This window comes from Medicago sativa, chromosome 5 (assembly GCF_051527215.1).
Source record: "Medicago sativa cultivar Bolivia chromosome 5, Bolivia_mono, whole genome shotgun sequence".
NCBI lineage: Eukaryota > Viridiplantae > Streptophyta > Magnoliopsida > Fabales > Fabaceae > Medicago > Medicago sativa.
The window spans coordinates 70,766,583-70,789,497 of record NC_140753.1 but is presented as its reverse complement, the minus strand read 5'-3'; the positions used below and the strand labels follow the sequence as shown (position 1 = coordinate 70,789,497).

Genomic DNA, 22,915 nt, shown 5'->3' with positions numbered 1-22,915 from the left:
TTTTTAGGGGAACTAAATTTTATTCAACAATGAACAAGGTCAATAAAACGTAAGATTGAAACAAATTATGCTGAGAGACTACGTCCACATGTTAAGTGTAGAACATATAACCAAGCCAACCAGATATTTACTAGCAGAACACATAACGAACACATGCTAAAAGGGTTTTGCCATACCAAAGTTGCGTCCCAACAACCAAATCAATTTCTTCCAAACGCGGTCATATGACCAACCCAACCACGAATAGTACAAAATTAGGAATGCATTTTCAACAGGTCAAACACTTATGGAGCTTTTCAGAGGGTCTGTAGTTGTCGGTAGAGGGAAGAAAAGAAGGGGGCGTGAGGGTAAATAGGAGAACCTTTTGGTTAAAGGTGGAGGCTTTCTGTGAAAAGGGAAACAAGACTAGAAAACTGAAAAATTCCAAACAGATAGGAGGAGGAAGAAGACCACCAAGAGATAGGAGGAAGCCACCAAATCCTAAAAGCCCAGAGAAAGTTTTTCTAGGGGGGATCATCAGTCTAAAACTCACACCTGACTATTACAACTTTACACTAGTTTTTGTGTTGAGTTTTTTTTTTTTTTGACAGTATTTCTGAGTTTAATCCAATCACATTATTGCTTCTTAAAAACAATGTATAAAGAAAGAGAAGAATAATTAGAGAACATACTAATGGTCTCATGCTAAGCATTTGCGAACACAACACAGAAAACAAATCGCCACGAAACTAAAGGTAAACCTTACTCGCTAATACAGTACACTTCTATTCCAAAATCATTAGTGTTAAAAGGGTATAAAATGCCCAAAAATTGATCATAGATACTCTTTGTGCCATCTGATTCAGAGTTGTATAGAAAGAAGTGAACTATTGCAAAACATAACCAAATCGCAGACACTAAATAATGAAACATGAGGCATTATCAATTGCAATAGTTTGGAATTCTGAGTAGCTTCTACTGCTCCTTATACTTCCACAGCTCTATAGTCAAGGGTTGGTAACAAAGCCAATGCTTCACCTTCAATGACAAGAATGTCTCCATTCTTGAAGCACTTTGTCTTAAACTTCGCACTGAATAACATTGACAAACACTTCAGTAGAAACAAAATCATTACCAATTCAAAAAAATGCACAAGACAGGAATGTCAAAACTTACAAATATCGATTTTTGTTTTCTCGTAGATTAGTTGCTTGTACTTCACCAACAATCAGATCTCCGATATAGACTGGTAACTTAAAATTCAAGGTTTGAGATACATACACAGCTGCAGGCTACACAATTACCCATAACATTAGAAAAGTGAAGAAGCCAGGAATGAAAACGAAGAAACTTTATGAAAGTTATCATGAAAGAACTAGAGCGAAGGACCTTCGTGTTATGTTAGCAGGGCCAATAGACAAGGCCCAATTATTTACATGTATTAAATAGAATAAGGATGAACATTTACTGTCATTCGTTTTTTTTTTTATGTTGATTTGGTTGGGAGAGACTAGACTCTCTAATTCCTCTAAGTTGCATAAGTCACTAGCAGTTACTGTATTTTCTCTCTGTTTTGGTAACCAACTCTGCAGAGAGTTATTCCCATGGTATTGTTGGATATAATACAACAAGTATTGTTCCATAATATCATATCTATTATATACTGTATATACAAGATCTTTCATGTTATTGCCTCAATTCACATTATTATTCAAGCACTTGAGTAGAAGTCTTGGTTGTTGTTGAGTATAACTCTTTTATCCATGCATGTATAATTTCACCGCATTATGAAAATAGTTACTGTCAATCGCAGATCGCAGCAAATAGAGGTTTGTTCTAGTTCTGGTTCTGCTATGCCACAGTACTATGGCTGCTATTAAACAACACTTTGTACTAATCAGAGTATTGCGGAACAATAATACTATACTGCCACTATAGCCGCTATTTAATAACACTGAAAAATAGTCAAAATTATGATAATTCACAATGAGAAAATTGGGATATGCATTGTCAGTGTAAACGATAAACTAGCTTTACGCTGATGTCCAATGAGAATCCAATATTTTGTGGTTATTTTCAAATTGTAATTAGAAAGTACACTTACGTGGTAATATCACGAGTTTTCATGGGATGTTGGTGTAAAACTATATTATGCCAAAAATGTATATCTAATAAACTCGTCTACATTACATGATCCTTAAAATTTCTATAACATCTTAATCTTTCTAATAAGAGGAACAACTTAGACACTTAATTGAACATTACTAATAGTGCAAATTACTATTTCACATTTTATCCTTTTCACTTCATCCTTCAATACTTTTCGTCAGTTTTCTACAAACATGCGTCTAATTCTCTAGTTGACTGAAAGAAGTTTTAAAGGGCAGCGGGTTTTGAATCTCAGAATCAAATCTAGGTTTCCTAAAGCTAACATCTGTTATGAGAAATTTCACTTGCATAAAGAACAAAAAAGTGACCATTTTCCTAACTGTTTTACAATATGGCCCTGTTTGGATAAACAACTTAATTAAATAGTTATAGCATAAACACTTACCATATGGACATGTCATAAGCTATTTTCATAAATTCTCTTAAAGAGTATCACAAGTGCTTATGCGAATATATAATTTCAAATAAGTCAATCCAAACAGACCCTATATATTATATTTGATCTTTCAGTAAAAAGTTTCCAAATTTCTTTCCTATACTTGTCAGTTAATTATATTAGAGGATGATTCTTTCAAAAAATAGTGTATCATATAGCTCAAACTCTTTAAGTATGAGACTAATAGACATTTGCTCAGGCCCTGAAATGGATTTGTTTCATTGACATCCCATTCTTCTAAAATCTTTATTCTATCATGAATAATCTATTCGTTTAGTGCTTACCAAAAAAGAATCAATTTGTTCTTTCTAAATGAGTTTGTTGAATTGTTGATCATATAATTTCTAGCAGAGATATCAAGGTTTAAATTTTAAAGAGAGCATTAGCATGGGACTTACAAAATGTGATGAGATGATATGCGGAAAAAGCGAAGCAAGAAGCATTCCGTGTACCAATGGACCGTCAAATCCAACACTTCGAGCAGCAGCCGAATCGGTATGCAAAGGATTAGAATCATGGCTCACTTTGGAGTACTGAATAACATCTTCCTCAGTAAAAACCCGTGTTTTTTTCAAAACATCACCAGGTTTAAGCACATGAGTTGTCGATGAAAAACACCTCGGACTCAGATACTGAAGTTTGCTACTAGAATATAATAAACACCTGAAGAGCATTCTTGCAATGGCTCAATTCAACAAAACAATGTCCTGATGCTGTCTCTCACAATCTGAAAATGATGCTAAGTTTAGCTTTATATTCCCACAATTGAAGACCAACAAAAATATTTAAGGATTTAATTTATATGCACCAATAGTGTAAAAATTTTATGCACATGCCTCCAACTAAATCACTCTCCACAATACCATTTTTAAATGTTAGTTCCTAAAATATGATGCATGTGTAAAAAAAAATACACTGTCAGTGTATAAAAATAATCTAAGTATTTAAACTATAATATAGTAATAATAATACAAAATGCATGTATAATGACTACAAAAAAAACAAAATTATTTCAGCATTACTGGTTGAAACATTTTAACAAACAGTTAAGCTGCATGGAAAGAAAAAAGTGAAATTACATGAACTGATGAGTCAAAGGAGAATGACATTCTTGACTGATAAAGCCATTAGCGCAGATGTTGTTCAACTTCAATCTTCTGGTGCTTGAAATTTGAGTTTTTAATTAATTGGGTTTTTGGGTTTATCAAGAAGTTGGGTTTTGTGAATGGAAGAAAAAGGATTAAGTGGTTGAAGATGTGATTCAAATTGAAATTTATAAAAACAAAAATAAAAAAATAAATAAAAAAAAGGGTTAAAAGTGACTAAAGGATTAAGAAGATTGGATAAATAAAAGATAGAGAATAATACATTTGTTAAATTAGCATTATGAAGTATTTGTGTATTCATTTGTACAGTGGCGGAACTGGGGGGGGGCAAGGGGTTGCCACCGCCACCCCATTGTTTCTATGAAATTACGATTTTACCCTTCAGTATAATTATTATTTTCCTGCACAATTTCACACTTAGGCATCAATTTCCTCTTTCATCAGAAGTGGAAAGAGAACGCGCTTTCTCTTCTCTCCCAACCAAGCTTACAAATCTGATCCACCACCACCAGGCAACCACCACAGCGTCCACACCAAATCTGTATGCTTTCTCTTCTCTTCTCTTTCATCTAGTATGTATGATTACAAATCTGTTGTGTTGTGTGTACTGTTCGGATTGTGTACTGAAATGGGTTTTATTGGGAAAATTATAATTGGTTATAATTGGTTCTTAATCTCATGATAAAATATGATAATTATAATTGCTTTATTGTTCTTAATCTTTATTGCTTTATTGGTTCACAATCACATCAATCTTTGTCTTCTAATCCCCACCTGTTTGTGTAATTGGTGTATTGAAGAATAACATGGAAAGTATAGAAACACAGATGATCAAAGATAAGGAAGAGGAACACACTACACAACAGTTACTTGCAGCGCAAGCTAACTAAACCCTAGACTAGTTTTCACAGCTATAACAAACTGGAAGTTAGTTAGAGCTTAGGGTACAATCATATGTGTGATATACATGCTAGCTTAGTATGGTACTCATATAGTTGAACTATAAATAACTGTAATCATTGTCTTCACAATTCATTCAATAATATTCTCTATTTTCTTCCATATTTCTTTCTTCTCTCTCTTTCTCTCTCTTTTCTGTTACAGTTTTACTTTCTCAATATGGTATCACGAGCCTCTTGATTCAAGAGAGCTTCTTCTTCCGCTTCGTTTCTTCGTTCTTCTTCTTCGTTTTCCTCCTCTGTTTTTCTGCTTCCATGGCACCTCGCAACAACAATGGTACAAGTTCTTCATATGAGGTTGCTCTTGACCAAACTAGCCCGTATTTTGTTCACCCTAGTGATGGTCCATCCTCTGTAACGGTTACGCCATTGTTGAATGGTTCTAACTATCATTCTTGGGCTCGTTCGATGCGTAGAGCTCTTGGGGGAAAAATGAAGTATGAGTTTGTTGATGGCACCATTCCACCAGTTACAGATCCGTTTGATCCTTCTTTTCGTGCATGGAATCGGTGCAACATGTTGATTCACTCATGGATCTTGAATTCAGTAGATCCTTCAATTTCTCAATCTATTGTTTTTATGGAAAACGCCATGGATGTGTGGAATGATCTCAAGGAGCGTTTTGCTCAAGGTGATTTGGTACGAATTTCTGAACTTATGCAAGAAATCTATTCTTTACAACAAGATTCCAAATCAGTTACTACATTTTACTCTGAATTGAAAGTGTTATGGGAAGAACTAGAGATATACTTGCCTATGCCTAGTTGTAGTTGCAGAGTTCAGTGTTCTTGTGAGGCTATGCGCACTGCTAGGAAAAATCACATTTTGTTGTATGCTATGCGCTTTCTTACTGGTCTCAATGACAATTTCAACATGGTTAAGTCTCAGATCCTTCTCATGGATCCTCTTCCTCCAATGAATAGGATATTTTCCATGGTGTTGCAGCACGAAAGACAGGGTAACTTTACACAAGTTGTTGAAGATTCTTTACCCTCTATCAATGCTGTGAATACTGGTAAACCTAAGCATGGTAATTCAGGAAATGTGTACAAGAATACCAATCAAGGTTCTACTTTCAACAAGAATAGGGTTTGCACTTTCTGTGGTAGAAGCAATCATACCATAGAAACATGCTACAAGAAGCATGGATACCCTCCTCATCTTCAAAGGAATTTTAATAATTCTTCTTATGCTAATCATGCTGCATCCTCAGAGACTGAAGGTTCCACTCCTGATGAGACTGGGAGAGTTGCTTCTACATCTATTACACCTGAGCAGTATGAAAGGTTAATGAGTTTACTTCAGGTTTCATCTTCTAAACAAGATTCAGTGCCTGCACAAGCTTCTGCGAATCAGGTTTTTTCTATGCCATCTGGTCATACATCAAATGGTAAGCCCAGTACTAGTTCTATTTTTTCTTTAACTTGTCATAGTTTTGCTCTGAACTCCTGGATCATTGATTCAGGAGCTAGTGATCATATATGTGGAAATGTTCAATGGTTTCATTCTTACAATGAAATCACTCCCATGCATATAAAACTGCCCACTGGCCACTATGCAATAGCTAAACATGCTGGAACCATTAAGTTTAGTTCAGATTTTTCCATTAAACATGTGCTTTATGTTCCTGAATTTCAGTTTAATTTGTTGTCTGTGTCAAAGATATCTGATTCACTAAATTGCATTGTTATTTTTGATGGTTCCACATGTGTTATTCAGGAAAAGAATACTCAGAAGATGATTGGTTCTGGTGAAAGGAGGGATGAATTATACTACTTGACTCTACCAGATAAGGTTGCCTGCAGTTCAAGTACCATTGATAAACCTTTCACTACTTTACCTGATAGTGCCCTGTGGCATTTCAGACTAGGTCACCTTTCTTTTTCTAGAATGAATGCTTTACATTCTAAATTTCCTTTTGTAAATGTTGATAGCAAAGCTACTTGTGATGTATGCCACTTTGCTAAGCAAAGAAAACTCCCCTTTATTCCCAGTTGTAATAAAGCTAAACAGCCTTTTGAGCTAATACATTTTGATATTTGGGGTCCCATTTCTGTTAAATCCATACATGGTCACTCATATTTTCTTACTGCAGTAGATGATTTTAGTAGATATACCTGGTTAACTTTGATGAAAACAAAAGCTGAAACTAGACAACATGTTATTGATTTTATTACTCTCATTGAAAATCAGTTTTCCTGTCAAGTTAAAATCATAAGAAGTGATAATGGCCCTGAATTTCTCATGCCAAAATTTTACTCCTCTAAAGGAATCTTACATCAAAGAAGTTGTGTGGAGACTCCTCAGCAAAATGCTAGAGTGGAGAGAAAGCATCAACACATTTTAAACATAGTGAGGGCTTTACTTTTTCAATCAAATCTTCCAAAACATTTTTGGTCTTATGCTGCTATTCATGCTGTTTTCATCATGAATAGAGTGACCAGTCCTATAATTGACAATAACACTCCTTATTTTCTTTTACATAAACAGCCACCTGACCTAAATCAATTGAAAGTCTTTGGTTCTTTGGTTTTTTCTTCCACTTTACAAGCAAACAGAAATAAACTTGCTTCTAGAGCAAGAAAATGTGTTTTTTTGGGATATAAACATGGCATGAAAGGAGTAGTTTTACTTGACATTCACAATAAGGAAATTTTTGTTTCCAGAAATATTACACATCATGAAAATATTTTCCCTTATCAACCTGTTTCTTCACCATCTTTATGGAAATACTATCCTAATACTTCTCCTACATCTTCAAATCAAAACCAAAATCTTAATCCTTCTATTCATAATGATCTTACCTCTTCTGACCAAAATTCTCTCCATACTTCTCCTACACAAACACCACTAAACATAGATGATGATACTCATTCCATCCCTGACCCTACACATGCCCCTTCATCATCATCACCAACAAATACTAGAATTAGGAAGACACCTACTTATCTGGCAGACTATGTATGTAATTCATCAACTTCTTCTGCACCATCACCAAAATCTTCAGGTATTCTTTACCCTATTGCATCCTTTCACTCTTATGCACATTTATCACCATCACATAAGTCTTTTTCCATGTCTGTCACTCAATGTACTGAGCCAAAAACCTACAAAGAAGCTTGTCAGTCTGAATGTTGGTTAAAAGCTATGGAATCTGAACTAGATGCATTAGCCAAGAATGGAACATGGTCCATTGTTGATCTTCCCAACAATGTGAAGCCTATTGGTAGCAAGTGGGTTTACAAAGTCAAACACAAAGCAGATGGCAGTGTAGAAAGATACAAAGCCAGATTGGTGGCCAAGGGGTACAATCAAGTTGAAGGTATTGATTTTTTTGATACTTTCTCCCCAGTAGCAAAACTTACCACAGTGAGAATTTTACTTGCCATAGCTTCAATCAAGAACTGGAATTTACATCAATTAGATGTAAACAATGCTTTTCTACATGGAGACTTACAAGAGCATGTTTACATGACCATACCTGAAGGTGTCTCTAGTGAACCAAATAAGGTTTGTAAGCTACATAAGAGTCTCTATGGTTTGAAGCAAGCAAGTAGGAAGTGGTATGAGAAGCTGACCTCTTTGTTGATAGCAGAAGGTTACACACAGTCACCATCAGATTACTCCCTTTTCACTCTTCAGCAGGGTCCTGATTTTACTGCTTTGTTAGTTTATGTAGATGACATTATTCTTGCTGGCTCATCTATCACAGAATTCACTAGAATCAAAACCATACTTGACACTCATTTCAAGATCAAAGATTTGGGAACTCTAAAGTATTTCTTAGGTTTAGAGGTTGCTCACTCCAAAAAGGGAATCTCTATTTCACAAAGGAAATACTGTCTTGATCTGTTGGATTCTTCTGGTCTTCTAGCTTCTAAACCTGCTACCACTCCTTTGGACACCTCAATCAAATTGCACCAAGACAATAGCAAACCTTTTGCTGATGTGTCTTGTTACAGGAGACTCATTGGAAGACTCCTTTACCTTAACACTACCAGACCAGACATCACACTAGCAACCCAACAACTGAGTCAGTTTTTGCATGCTCCTACTATCTCACACTACAAAGCTGCTTGTAGAGTCATCAGATATTTAAAACAAAATCCTGGACTTGGATTATTCTTTCCTAGACAATCTGACCTACAAATCCTTGGTTATGTTGATGCTGACTGGGCTGGGTGTATTGACTCTAGAAGATCAACAACAGGCTTCTGTTTCTTCTTGGGTTCATCCTTGATTTCATGGCGTGCAAAGAAACAGGCAACTGTTTCCAGGTCATCTTCAGAGGCAGAGTATAGAGCACTTTCCACTGGGACATGTGAATTACAGTGGCTTCTCTATCTTTTGAAGGATTTACAAATCACTTGTACCAAACAACCTGTGTTATATTGTGACAGTCAGAGTGCAATCCATATAGCCTCCAATCCAGTATTTCATGAGAGGACTAAACATTTGGAAATAGACTGCCATCTTGTCAGAGAAAAGGTGCAGAAAGGGATACTCAGGTTGCTTCCTATACCTACTGAAGAACAGCTTGCAGATTTCCTCACCAAACCTTTGCCACCTCCAAAGTTTCACTCCTTTGTTTCCAAGCTTGGCATGATCAATATCTATCATGCTCCAGCTTGTGGGAGGATATTGAAGAATAACATGGAAAGTATAGAAACACAGATGATCAAAGATAAGGAAGAGGAACACACTACACAACAGTTACTTGCAGCGCAAGCTAACTAAACCCTAGACTAGTTTTCACAGCTATAACAAACTGGAAGTTAGTTAGAGCTTAGGGTACAATCATATGTGTGATATACATGCTAGCTTAGTATGGTACTCATATAGTTGAACTATAAATAACTGTAATCATTGTCTTCACAATTCATTCAATAATATTCTCTATTTTCTTCCATATTTCTTTCTTCTCTCTCTTTCTCTCTCTTTTCTGTTACAGTTTTACTTTCTCAATATGGTGTGTATTCTTCCTCCTTTTTCAATTCCCTCTATTGTATTTCTTTTGCTGAGTGTCTCAAATCTTAATTTGTCTCTAATTTTGAATTCATTTTTTTTCTTCTAGAAAAGGGTTTAATTTGTTCAAATTTGTGAAGAATTGTTAATTTTTTCCTTCCAGATTCTGTTAAAATAGATTTTGGAATTGTGGGTATGAATCTAAAACATGTTTAATTCCTTTTCTGGTTCAAATCTCATGGTCACATCATACTTGTTATTATTCATATATTTATTTGTATTTGGTGTTTTTTGGTTTAATAACTGGTTGTAAGTCATAACTTTACATATTTTTGGTTTAATAACTGGTTTAATAACTGGTTGACATTACAAATGAAAACCTCAACAAAATGCAGTATAAGTATAATGAGAAGATCATGTCCATAAGTAGGATGCTGGAGGAGAAAGGCAGGCTTCACAATGCTTTTGTTGAAGGTTTGTATAATGTCTGTTAGAATCTGATTTTGCCTTATTGTATGTAAAGGCTGTGTGCTTCATGTTTGGCCATGTATGTCCTTCTAATATAATTTACTATGACTTATGGTTTGATTCATACTATACTTATGGTTTGATTCATAAGTGATGCACCAATTTTCTTAACGTGAAATTCTAGCGCCACTCTTGGTTGATGTTCTCTAAAGAGTGTAGTTAATAATAGGTCATAGATTAGCCAAGATAAATTATTGTTGAAGTTGACCAACGATGTTCTGTTCCTATTTTGTTATAATTCAAGGAATGTTGATTGTAATCTTATTGTTGGTTTGATTCTTGCTGTTAACAGGTGGGCATGCTATTTGATTATTGATGATTTCATGTCACTCAGAAAGCGTAAAGGGCGTGAAAGCGTAAAGGGCGTCTTTAGGTATGTAGTTTAAATTTTGAATGATCGGTTTTTGGTTTATTTTGAATGATTTATATATTATATTTTAGTTTATTTTGATGGCCGGATGACGGCCACCCCAAACATTTTTGTCTGGCTCCGCCACTGCATTTGTAGTGGCTATTTGACCAACAAGTATAAGTATAAAATTTGTTCATTATAAATAAATTTGTTCAAAATTGAACTAATCCAATAGAAAAACCGTAAACCGAATCAATCCAAACCGAAACCGTATTTGATTCGGATTTATTCGGATCGTTTTTTTACTCAACCGCATGGTTTGTTCGGTTTGCGATTTTTATTTTACCAATTAAACCAAACTAACCAAACCGCAACATAAGAAAAACAATAATTAAACATATGTCACCTAGATCAATATTCATAGAAACTCAATGAAAACTTTTATAAAATGACATATTTTTTCTCTTGTTAAGTTTCTTCTTTACTTTTTATTTTAAAAATATTTTTATGTGTTACTTGAACTTTCAGATAATGATAAAATCTTAGTATTGATATTTCTTACAAAATAAGATTGATTATTTTTTGCACGCGTTTTTAATTTAGTTTATGTTGTTGGGAATATTGTTAGATGAAAATGAAATTTAAAACCCCGTTGAAAACATCGCTAGAAATATGTTGTGTTTTAGCTTTTTAACTTGATTTTAATGTTGAAAACAAAAAATTATATTATCTCGATAAAAAACTACATAAATCGATACAACCCAAACCGTACTAGTTTGTTTTGGTTCTGATGACTTTTTTATCCTCAAAACCGCATTGCATATGCTTTTTTTTTGCTTCAGCCGCATTGCATGCTTAACGTGCTTCCTTTTTCTTTTTTGTAAACGTCACATGCTTCTTAATTAATCCCATAAAACACTTGTTTTTCTCAATTCAGTTGGGCAACCAACCTTTGAGGCGGTTTAATAGGTAATTTCAACATTTGTTTGTTTTGATTTATTTAAAGTCGGAGAGATACTCGTGAGCTTAGTTGCTAGAGACAATGCATAAAATATGCAAAGGTCCGGGTTCGAACTCCGGCCACGAAAAAAGTCGAGAGATACACCAAAATTCAGCGAGTGCTCGCTAGTTTTTTCAGTGTGCTCTTTCACAATTTCATTATTTGCTCACTTTGGTTAGTTAGTGGTAACTTACCATTGCAATCAAAGCTCGTCTCTTCCTCATAGGGCATCAGAGATGGAGAAGAAATATGTGATTACCACAAGTGAAAAAGTTAGTAATCATATACATGATGATGTTGCCTTCTCAATTCTATCAAAATTACCTCTTAAATCTTTGAAGCGATTTGAATGTGTACGTAAATCATGGTCATCCTTATTTGAAAACCCTCATTTTATGAATATGGTCCGCGACTATTTTCTATCTGACAGTAGTTTTTCTTATCACAATGCATCTCTCCTCCTACATAGACTTATACAAAAAAAAATCTATGAGCAAGGTGTATTCCTTATGTGATGAGAAATTTGAGAATAGAGTGAAATTAAATTAACCAAATCCATTTCAAGAAGGAATTGAAACTCTCTATCGTCTGCACCATTTTAATATTTTGAAATGGGTCGGTATTAATGATTTTATTTGTGTCGATTGTCATCTTCTTGATGATAACTTCAAAATTGATTTAAGAGTTGCATTATGGAATCCAACTACAGACGAATTTAAGGTCATTCCTCATAGCTCGGCTAGGTTTCAACCGTATGCTACAAATGTTAGCCATGATGTGATTAATTTTCACTCATTTGGTCATGCTCATGGATTTGGCTACGATCCTGTTACAAATGACTATAAGATTATTAGTCGTGTATTGTTTACAGCCCCACAATTGTTTCCAAGCAAGGGTTATGTGTCATTAGGAGATACATCTTTAGAATCATTTTGGGAGATATATAGCTTAAGAAGTAACTCTTGGAGGAAACTTGATGTCCTTATGCCTACATCATATCCGTTGACCGACAAAGCCAAAGTTTACATGAATGGAGTGTGTCATTGGTGGCGTATTATATATCATTTTGACTCTAAAAATGAATCGGAATTGGTGTCATTTGACTTGAGCAATGAAGTGTTCTTTACCACACATGTACCCTTAAACATAGTTGATAGCTCTGATAAAGAATGTCATGGACACACTTGGTGGTGTTAAAAGAAGCCATTGCCTTGATCACATATCATACACAAATGACTACTTTTAACATATCAGTTTTGGGTGAATTAAGTGTGAAAGAATCATGCACCAAACTCCCTTTTGGAATGGCAATGGGCAAAATATTTTTCACAAAAAAAGACGAAGAACTAGTTTGGTTTGACTTAAAAACCCAAATGATTGAGGAGCTTGATATTAAAAGAAAAAGTAGTTATTATGAAATAGTAATTTACAAGGAAAGCCTTCTTCCAATTGGTGAAATAAATAAATAATTCTTTTTATTGTTTTCACCTAGAGTTTGTGAATGATGAAGGTTATTAAGATATGACATTGCATACAAACTGATATGGTTTCAATATCAATTAGAATAATCTTTTGCCTATACCAAATTACCTATAGTTAATTTTATACAAAAATAGTATCTAGGCTTTTATGTTTAATTTCATGTCTTGTTTTTTCTTTTGCATTTCAAATCCAAATCAATTAACTGTATGTGTTCAAGTTTTATGGCTTACGTCAAATAAATTCTTCTTCTTCATGTCCTCAATGTTACCAGTTTCGGTAAACTTCCAAAGAATGTTATGTTTTATGTTCAGTTATTTATTAGTTACCGTTAATACATTTACCTAAAGCATTTTTATCTTCCCAAATTTTATTAAATGACATATCTTTGGAACACAAACTAAAATATGTTATCAATTGGATAATATGAAAAGAGGTTTATGCTTGTGAAATATACAAGTAGTTACATGAACAAAACCCTATAATAAAATGAGAGTGTATATATAACAATTAACAACTAAGTGGAGAGACCAATTTCAAACGGATTTGATCTTTCAAGAGTTGTTTTCATACAAAAAATAGAATAAATTACGTTTTTCCTTCATTACTTGAGGACAAACAACAATCTAAGTTTGGAGTTGTGACGACAGGTCATCTTACATTATTCTTAGTATGTTTTTCAGTAGGAAATAACAACAAAAAGGAGAAGTATTAGAACTATTGCCTATGATTTCGGGACTTTATTAAAAAAAGGATTAATGCTATCTGTAGTAAAAAAAATCTTGAAATATACCTGAACTGTATTGGTTTGAGCGTAAGAGGCAAAACCATTGCATTTAGTTAGTTCAGAATTTGGTGGAATTGTGAATTAACTTGTCCTGCTTTGTGATAATTCTGTTCACTTTATCTAGCATTTTCCTGAAAAAAATCACACATGCAAGGCACGAGTTCTTGTATTTTAGAAAATGGATCCTTGCTTGTCTTTATTATTCAGTCATCCCTCCTTTGCTTAATCCAATGGATGAGAGTTCATAAAAAATAAATATATCATTAACAACAGTTTGAAAAGAGGTAAAAACATGGAGGAACAATGGAGATAAGGGTAGAACGTACGATAAAAGAGAATGTGAATAGAGAAACATAAAAACAAAATTGGGGGTTAAGTAAGGACCACTCTCAATTGTGCCTTCTAGCCACTTCAACCCCAAGATGTGATATAACTACTAACAAAAATGTTTGATTGCATATTTGATCCCTTATATTTATTTTAGGTTTTAAATTAATCCTTTTTGTTTTAAATGATTCAAGTTGGTCTAAAAAAAAATCTAACATATATTTATCTATAGCAAACCGGTGCGATAGCGTGGGGTACTTACCTAGTGATGATAATTAAAGTATCAAACAAATTATTTTCTCATATTTGTTGCATCATGAACATTTCACACAAAGAAAATATGAATAATGGTGGTTTTTTTTTTTGAAGGATAATGGTGATTTTCTTAACTATTCTGATTAACCATAAGTATATTTTTATCATCATAAATACAAACTGAAAATAAGAAATTGAATAGATTAGAATTGGAAAAAAATAATATCAATTAAGCATTAAAAATCGAAAGTGGTACTCTATTTAAAATATTTTTTGGTTAATGAATATGACAATTGTTGTAGGAAAAAGAGTAAATTATTCATGAACTTTGTAGTACTTCACTCTGGAAAGGAAAGACCATAGCTCCCAAATCAGAAAAAGATAGCTAAGTACACCATTCTGTCATTATTATAAGCAAAAATCTATATTTTAAAATTATTTAATTAATGATTTATGTGGTCTTTTTTTAGGGATGTGGTCTTTATTGTAGACTACATACATCATTTATTGAATGAATATAAAAGGTAGATTTTTACTTTTAATAGTGACATGAAGTGTACACTTGTATTTTTCACGTGTGGAATTTAAGGATAATAGCGACGTAGGTGTACAGGTTTTTCCCGACATCATGATTTATGAATTTTATTTATAGACAGACACCACGATGGTAATGGACCCCAATACGGATGTTGAATTACTTCTTCCGGTCCCATAATTTAATGTCACATTCACGGAGAAAAATTGTTAAAAAAATTAATATATCAACAATTTTTAATCTAATTGTGTAAAAAAAACTATTTTCAGTCTAATTATAACTACTTCTTTTAAAATTATATCGTCTAGTTAAGTTTATGTGTATCACTCTTAAAGTTAATATCTTATGCTTTATTATACCCAAAAAAAAAAAAAAATCTAGTCTACTACTTTACATTTATAAATATATCAATTACACTTAACAAGATTAGTACTATGGATAAAAAATGCCACGATAAATCGGAACCCCATATGTAAGCATCAACCTATCTTATGATTCTTAGTACTATACTATATATCACTCTAATGCAAGGATAAATCGGAACAAATTATTGTTGAGCATCTATCAAATTTTCAAAATATATTATCCGTCCATAGTACTATATATTTTGATTACTTGGATTTGTGGGTTTATCAAGAAGTTGGGTTTTGTGAATGGAAGAAAAAGGATTGATGTTTGAAGATGCGATCGAAATTGATATTTATAAAGAAAAGGGTTGATAGTGACTAAAGATTATGAAGATTGAATAAATAAAAGATAGTGAATAATACATTTGTTGAATTACCATCATCAAGTATATTTGTAAAAGAAAAATAGTGTATTTAACCATTACAATAAGAATAAATTTGTTCATTTACATCGAGGCAAGCTTAATTTGTCCAGGAAAGAAATTAGGTTGTGCAGATTCTAGGAATTTTGAAAAGTGAGGTACAATATATAGGGTTTTGCTAGAAGTCACCCATGAAGGTGTCTTTTAGCAAGTCACACCTTAAGGTGTAATTTCTACTTTTTAGTTATAACTTTGTTAAAAGACACCTTCATAAAAATTAGTTGGTGTCTTTTAGCAAATGCTCATAAAATAACTTGCTAAAAGACACATTCATAAAATGTGTCTTAACTCATATATATATATATTAATTGGAAGCATTAAATATATATTTGGAGACAAAGTTGTGTTGTTGTGTCATGTGTAATGTAGGTGTTGGCCAAGAGAGAAATATTGTGTTATAGATGTGGGTTATTTAGTTTAAATGTCAACTATTCCTATATTATACTGTACTACTTAAAAATAAAAATTGAAAATAATTTGTGTCGGCACAAGCCCACACAATAATATACATGCATCCATCCCTGAGGTTGTGTATGGCTGAATTGAATGCGATGAAAAAATTTATTTGTCTCATCTATGATTATGTTTATGAATAATTTACGTTTTTCTAGTTAATTATGTTGTTGTTTTTGTAATTGAATTATGTTGTTGTAAAATTTAATTTAATGGAAAAAATGTTAGTCAAATTTCTGTTTTTTATCTTCTCATTGAGTTTAGTAAAACTCCAAAAAAACAAACTTCAGATTAAAGAATCCAAACATAGTGATTTTGAAAAGAAAAAAAAAATGAAGTAGGTTAGACGCATGAGACAGTGAGAAAAGAGAAAATTGCTGTTGACACATATACAAAGGCTGAGACACACATGTAAAAGACGAAAATACCCCTCGGTAGTTAACTACTGAGGAACTAAACCGGCTGCAGTTAACTACCGAGGGAAACCTCGGTAGTTAACTGCCGAGGATATGAGACCCTTCTCTTTCTTCTTCTTCTTCCACTTCAATCCCTTTTTTTTGTTTTTTTTCTTTCACAACCACAAAAACTGGTTTATAAGCTTGCTTTTGTGGGAGACTAACTCATCTTAGCCTTCCTCAAGTATTGATTAAACTCTTTTTAATTACCAATATTTTTAAATCAAATTATCTTATACAAATTAGAGACTAACTCTTTGATTAAACTCATCGATTTAATTACCAATATTGCTCCCATGTAAGCTCCCATGATTAAACTCATCTTAGCTCCCATGTAAGCTTGCTATTACAGTTCACCTTGTATAAATTGATGCTAATTAACTTTTTTTCTAAAGGCTAAGATGATTTATTGGTAATTCTCTGACTTTAAATAAGATTTAATCAATACAACCTGGGTTTATAAGCTTGCTTTTGTGCAAACTTATCATTTGATTTGTCAAGTTCATGATTGTTTGACTAGTAGGACTTGTGGTTGTTTGGTATTATAGCCCCCATGCCACTTACGAACCATATTTGTTTTTGAGTTTTGTGGGTGTGAAAGAAAAAAAACAAGAAAAGGATTGAAGTGGAAGAAGAAGAAGAAGAAAAAGAAGAGTCTGATACAATTATACTACTTGCCGAGGGTTTTTGAGTTTCAGCCACACATGTATTTCTCGGTAGTTAACTATCGAGGTTTTCCTCGATAGTTAACTGCAGCCGGTTTAGTTCATCGGTAGTTAACTACCGAGGGATATTTTCGTCTTTTACATGTATGTCTCAGCCTTTGTATATGTGTCAACAGCAATTTTCGAGAAAAGAATGTCACCAAAAATAATACTACGGTAAAATTGTTGGTTAAAATTAAAACAACACCCACATGGTAGGGTCAACATACTACGTACTAATTATTGATACTTACGTGTCTACTACTACAACACACATCCTTTGGTTTTTCATTTTCCTTATCTCTTTAAAAGGCTCTACTAACTCATGTCCTTCATTTTAATTCACCACCATCGCACACAGCTTTTGATTCCATATTGTGTTAGAGGCAAAACACACTTACACTATAATTCTAGTTTCATATAAAGATGATGGTGAAACCAACAAACCAATTAGAGGAAGCTAATGATTCCAGTTATGATAGAAAAGTTGAAGTGACAACCTTTGATGAATCGAAAGCTGGTGTAAGAGGTCTTATAGAGTCCGGTGTAACAAAGATTCCACGCATGTTCTACCGTGACACATTGAACAACACTGAACATTTAGTCAATCGATCCAACTTGAGTATTCCGGTCATAGATCTCAAAGACATACACAACAATATCAATCATGCTATGCGTATTGAGGTAATCGGCCAACTTAAAAATGCATGCAAAGATTGGGGGTTCTTCCAGGTGATTAATCATGGAATTCCTATTAATGTCTTGGATGAGATGATTAATGGAATTCGTAGGTTTCATGAACAAGACGTTGTTGAAAGGAAAAAATTTTACAACCGTGATTTGACAAAGAAAATTATTTATTATTCCAATATTGGTTTGTATGTAGAAAAATCTGCTATTTGGAGAGACTCTTTTGGATGTACCATGGCTCCTAATCCACCAAAACCAGAAGAATTGCCTCAAGTATTTAGGTATTATTTTTAAATTATTTATTATAATTACAAGACAATTTTTTTTTAAAATAGTTTAGTGGCAAAATTCTCATACACATTAAATGTTGAAAAGTTCTTTAAAACAAAAGCTTTGAAAATTAAAAAATTGCGGGTTTGAACCTGCGTCCCTAGAGCTCTTAAGATATCAAATCTTCTTAAACTCAATGTTTGATGAGTTTTATTAGTAGTACTGGTCACTTGTACATTTCAATTATATAAACTAAAGGTTTCATATTTTAAACTTTTATTTTGGGGAATATTTTAAACTTTTTACTAATTGTTTGTTTACATGCAGAGACATTATAATAGAATATTCCAAGAAAATAATGTCACTCGGATCTACACTTTTTGAGTTATTGTCAGAGGCTCTTGGCTTGAATTCATCTTACCTAAAAGAATTGAGTTGTGCTGAAGGACTTTTTATTCAAGGTCATTATTATCCACCATGTCCTGAGCCAGAGTTAACTATGGGTACAGACAAGCACGCTGATTCTAGCTTCATGACAATACTTTTACAAGACCAGATTGGTGGTCTTCAAGTTCTTCATGAGAATCAATGGGTTAATGTTCCTCCTCTACATGGAGCTCTTGTTGTCAACATAGGAGATCTTTTACAAGTAAAGTATTTAATGGTTACTATAGACTTTTTTTTTTGGTAATTTATATGCATTCTTTTTTATCATGATTGTTTTATTTTTCACGAAGCATACTCATATAAGAATTATAAGAAACTATAAAATTGAAAGAAAATGAAGTTCTTTGAATTTGCAATTGATATTACTATTGCACTTTTTGAGGTGTCAATTTAGCAATAAAAGTTTGAGCAAGTGATCTGAAAGGAATAGTACTACCACTAAATGAGTCTGGACGTAATACGAATAAATGATTTAAGAGAAATAATTTTTGGACATCAAAATATTGATGTTAAATAAGTTGTCATTTATTTTTTGTGTGAATTTTTAAAATGTATCTAAAGTGTAGAAGATTAAAAAAAAAAGTTTGAGACAGATGGAGACGAAGACATATAATGCTATATATGATATATGTACTAATATGTTACAGTTGATGGTTTAATTTTTAATTTATCTGATTAAATGAGTTGAATCCCAACCAAAATATAAATATTTTTTGGTCACATAGTTTATAAACAGCTTGTGTAAACTATACATTTATCAATTTCTTTGTTATTGTTGCAGCTTATAACAAATGACAATTTCGTCAGTGTTTATCATCGGGTCTTGCCACCAAGTCATAAAGGACCAAGAGTTTCGGTAGCTAGTTTCTTTGCAAATTCTCATGATCCAACTGAAGTTTCATCAAAGATTTATGGTCCTATCAAGGAACTGACATCAGAAGAAAATCCACCAGTCTATAGGGACATAAAAGTTGCAGAATACATGGACAATCGTTTTAAGAAGGGGCATGATGGAAGCTCTAAGTTGGAGCCTTTCAAGTTGTGAAATAAACAAATATTCCACCCAAAATCAAACTTATAAATTTTGCTCTTTTGATTCTCCTGAAGATTGAAATAATGTTTTATTAGTTGTGTGCCTTTTAGCTATTTTATGCTGTAATAAGTTTCCAATAACAAGCGTCATTTACATAGCAGCAGCAATAACACAACCTTGATTGGATGTTGTAAGGTTGTGGTTATAGACTTGTGTAGTTGTGGTTTTGGTCAACATTTCATAAGGTTATTATTAGGTCCCATTATTAATAAGGTTGCCAAGTCCTATCAATGTGACGTTTATGTTTTGGAAAAAAATAAATAAAGTGGAGTTTATGTTTAGTGGTATATATAATTACATAGATTATTTTAGCAGTTCATATTTTATTTTGAGGGATCAGGTAAATTGGTTATCAAAATTTTAAATACGATCAAAATAATAAATTCTAACTGTTTTTCGAATTGACACATACATTCCAATCCAAAATTATAATAAAATGTACCTACAACCCTCTATTAATTTGGGTATTCTAAAGCTCTCTGGTGGGTGTTGAAGATTGTGGTCTCGTTTTGTTACTGACACAAGGTGGTGTACACTTTCAGCGTCACCTTCTGAGACTACTTCAAGTGGCCGTCGACGAACCTATTTGCTCCGTCATGCGGATCACTGTGGTTCTTTTAAGATATGTGGTTTCTCGACCCATATATGTGGTTTCTAGTTACGAAGGTTGGAGTGAGTTCAGTTGAAATTGTTTTCGTCGGTTTTCATGAGGTACTGTTCACGGTGGCGGTGGGTTGCCACCACTCCACTGTTATGTTAAAATGCATCAGGATCTGGTTTTTATTTTCAAAATCGCAGATGTGGCTTCTCAACGACGGTGGCTAGTAGGTCGTTGTGAATCTGGATATGCAGTATCGATCTGGTTCGTTTGTGGTTGGTCTCTAAAACCCACGAGGGTCTAATAGGCTAGAAGTGGTCGTGGCTAGAAATGGCCGAGAGTTTACTGTTATCTAGCGGTGGACTGTAGGTGATGATTGGATTTGTTACCGTGTTCACGGTCAGATTACATTGTCGTGGTAAAGTTTTGATCCATTGCTCATCAATTCATTCACGTCTTTTTTTTTTTTTTACAATTTGGTTTTGTATCGTACACAGTGTGCTGGATTGTAGTATTATCTGGTCGATTGCATTGGATTGATGGTTTTTGTATACCTCGATTGTTTTGATTATCCATTTGGATTGTTTTTTTTCTTTTGTTTACACTGGGTCAGGTTTTTATGTCCCTGAGTTCTTTGTACTTTCTTTAATTTTAATCTAATTAGCGAGTTTTAGATCTTTCTGCGCCCCATTTGCGTAAAAAATTATTTAATAAATTAAATTATTGGATTGGTAAAGAAGGATAAAATGGTAAAGAAAATTATGCAATGTGTAAAATAGAAGAACAAATATTACATAAAAACTTAATATCTTTTTATACAAAAGTATAGATATTTGAATTTTTTATTTGTTTAATTAAATAAAGAATGTTTAAATTGTAAATAAATAATTTATATAAAAGGTAAATTCATAACTATGAAAAAGTCGGATGAAAAGGGTATATATATATATATATATATATGGGTTATGATAGAAGACACCTTTTATGAATGTGTCTTTTATCAAGTTACTCTATGAGCATTTGCGAAAAGACACCAACTTACTTAAACCCTATATATATATATATATATATATATATATATATATATATATATATGTATATATATATGTATGTATATATATATATATGTATATATATATATGTATGTATATATATATATGTATATATATATGTATATATATATATATATATGTCTATATATGTGTATATGTGTATATATATATATATATGTGTATATATATATATATATGTGTATATATATATATATATGTGTATATATATATATATCAGGAGTAGTGATATTTGAACAACTCATTTTAGACAACTTATGTGACAACTTTTTTTCTCTCTCTTTTCATTGGTCAAAAACAATGGAGAGAGAAAAAGGAAGAGAGATAATAAGAGTATAATGTGAGTATGAGAGAGAAAGTTGTCACAAATTGGTTGTACAAATATCATTTCTCATATATCAGCATTCAGACAGGTGTATACTCTTTTTTTATCATGCTAACAGTGTAAATTATGAGTAGTCTTTATTACAAAGTTTGATTTTGATTAAAATTATAGGTATAGATGTTTATCACTTTCAAATTGTAATAAATCCTATTTATCTTTTTCGATGATACCAACAATATAACAAATACTTTATGTTTCTTTTTAAGTGTCGTTTTAGACAGGGGTGGATTTACCGCCCAGCTAGCCTGGGCATGCGCCCGAGCTCAACCCATACTCAGTGGCGGATTTCCTTGGGACCTATGGGAGCCATGGCATCCACCAAGGTTTCTATATATATATATATATATATATATATATATATATATATATATATATATATATATATATATATATATATTAGATTAGGCATAATAATAACACTATGTTTTTGTTGGTGCAGTGGGAAGTTGGTTTTTTTTTTCTCACGGAGGTCGCGTGTTCGACTCCTCCATGTTCTTCTTTTTTATGTGTCTGTTATATTTTTATGATATTTTTATGATTTTGTGAAAACAAATGGTCCTGGATGGGAATCGAACAAGCACACCCTACTATGCAATCAATCTTTTTATGTGTCTGTTATATTTTTATGATTTTGTGAAAAAAAAATGGTCCTGGATGGGGAACAAGCACACCCTACTATGCAATCAATCTTTTAATGTGTCTGTTATATTTTTATGATTTTGTGAAAAAAAATGGTCCTGGATGGGAATCGAACAAGCACACCCTACTATGCAATCAATCAAATTCTACCTCTGAACCAGTTAACAATTTTGATGTATTTTACAAACAGCTAAATATATATTTCACAAACGTTTGGCACCTCCAAGAAAATAACTCAAGATCAGCCACTGCCCATACTTTCTTTGTATCGCTACAAGAAATTTAACTCCATAATTTTTTTTTATATTTTTTATTTAGCACACTATTGACAGATTATGTTTCATCACTCTTGTTTCAAATTGTACTTTTATCGACCAAATGACGAGCCTCTTTTATGTGAATTTG

The 22,915-nt window shown here is 32.8% G+C and overlaps 2 protein-coding genes, 1 long non-coding RNA gene and 1 pseudogene across 3 annotated transcripts; 3 read left to right on the top strand and 1 right to left on the bottom strand.

Moving 5' to 3' along the window:
- Positions 1-729: 729 nt before the first annotated feature.
- Positions 730-3,904, bottom strand: LOC146924561 (hydroxyacyl-thioester dehydratase type-like protein). The gene is made up of 4 exons (XM_085710654.1): positions 3,664-3,904; positions 2,983-3,311; positions 1,156-1,271; positions 730-1,070 (listed from the first exon to the last, which is right to left on the bottom strand). Exons 2-4 carry the CDS (start codon positions 3,256-3,258, stop codon positions 965-967), a joined length of 498 nt encoding a protein of 165 aa, XP_085566780.1. The 5' UTR covers positions 3,259-3,311; positions 3,664-3,904; the 3' UTR covers positions 730-964.
- A 189-nt stretch (positions 3,905-4,093) lies between these two features.
- On the top strand, positions 4,094-10,619 carry LOC146924560 (uncharacterized). Its single transcript, XR_015010702.1, has 4 exons — positions 4,094-4,231; positions 10,010-10,088; positions 10,435-10,515; positions 10,584-10,619. It is a non-coding gene; the product is annotated as an uncharacterized LOC146924560 (long non-coding RNA).
- Positions 10,620-11,586: 967 nt separating this feature from the next.
- On the top strand, positions 11,587-13,112 carry LOC146924559 (F-box/kelch-repeat protein At3g06240-like; annotated as a pseudogene).
- Positions 13,113-17,657: 4,545 nt separating this feature from the next.
- LOC146924558 (1-aminocyclopropane-1-carboxylate oxidase homolog 12-like) lies at positions 17,658-20,099 on the top strand. Its single transcript, XM_085710653.1, has 3 exons — positions 17,658-18,289; positions 18,606-18,927; positions 19,507-20,099. The coding sequence occupies exons 1-3, from the start codon at positions 17,745-17,747 to the stop codon at positions 19,768-19,770; spliced, it is 1,131 nt and encodes a 376-aa protein (XP_085566779.1). The 5' UTR covers positions 17,658-17,744; the 3' UTR covers positions 19,771-20,099.
- Positions 20,100-22,915: the final 2,816 nt, after the last annotated feature.

Excerpts from the sequence above, each read along its gene's own strand:
- LOC146924561 (XM_085710654.1), bottom strand. The coding sequence starts at position 3,258 with ATGCTCTTCAGGTGTTTATTATATTCTAGTAGCAAACTTCAGTATCTG. Across the intron at positions 1,272-2,982 it reads ATATCATCTCATCACATTTT|CCTGCAGCTGTGTATGTATC; the intron begins GTAAGTCCCATG and ends GTAATTGTGTAG. Across the intron at positions 1,071-1,155 it reads GAAAACAAAAATCGATATTT|TGCGAAGTTTAAGACAAAGT; the intron begins GTAAGTTTTGAC and ends AATGTTATTCAG.
- LOC146924558 (XM_085710653.1), top strand. The coding sequence starts at position 17,745 with ATGATGGTGAAACCAACAAACCAATTAGAGGAAGCTAATGATTCCAGT. Across the intron at positions 18,290-18,605 it reads GAATTGCCTCAAGTATTTAG|AGACATTATAATAGAATATT; the intron begins GTATTATTTTTA and ends GTTTACATGCAG. Across the intron at positions 18,928-19,506 it reads ACATAGGAGATCTTTTACAA|CTTATAACAAATGACAATTT; the intron begins GTAAAGTATTTA and ends TTATTGTTGCAG.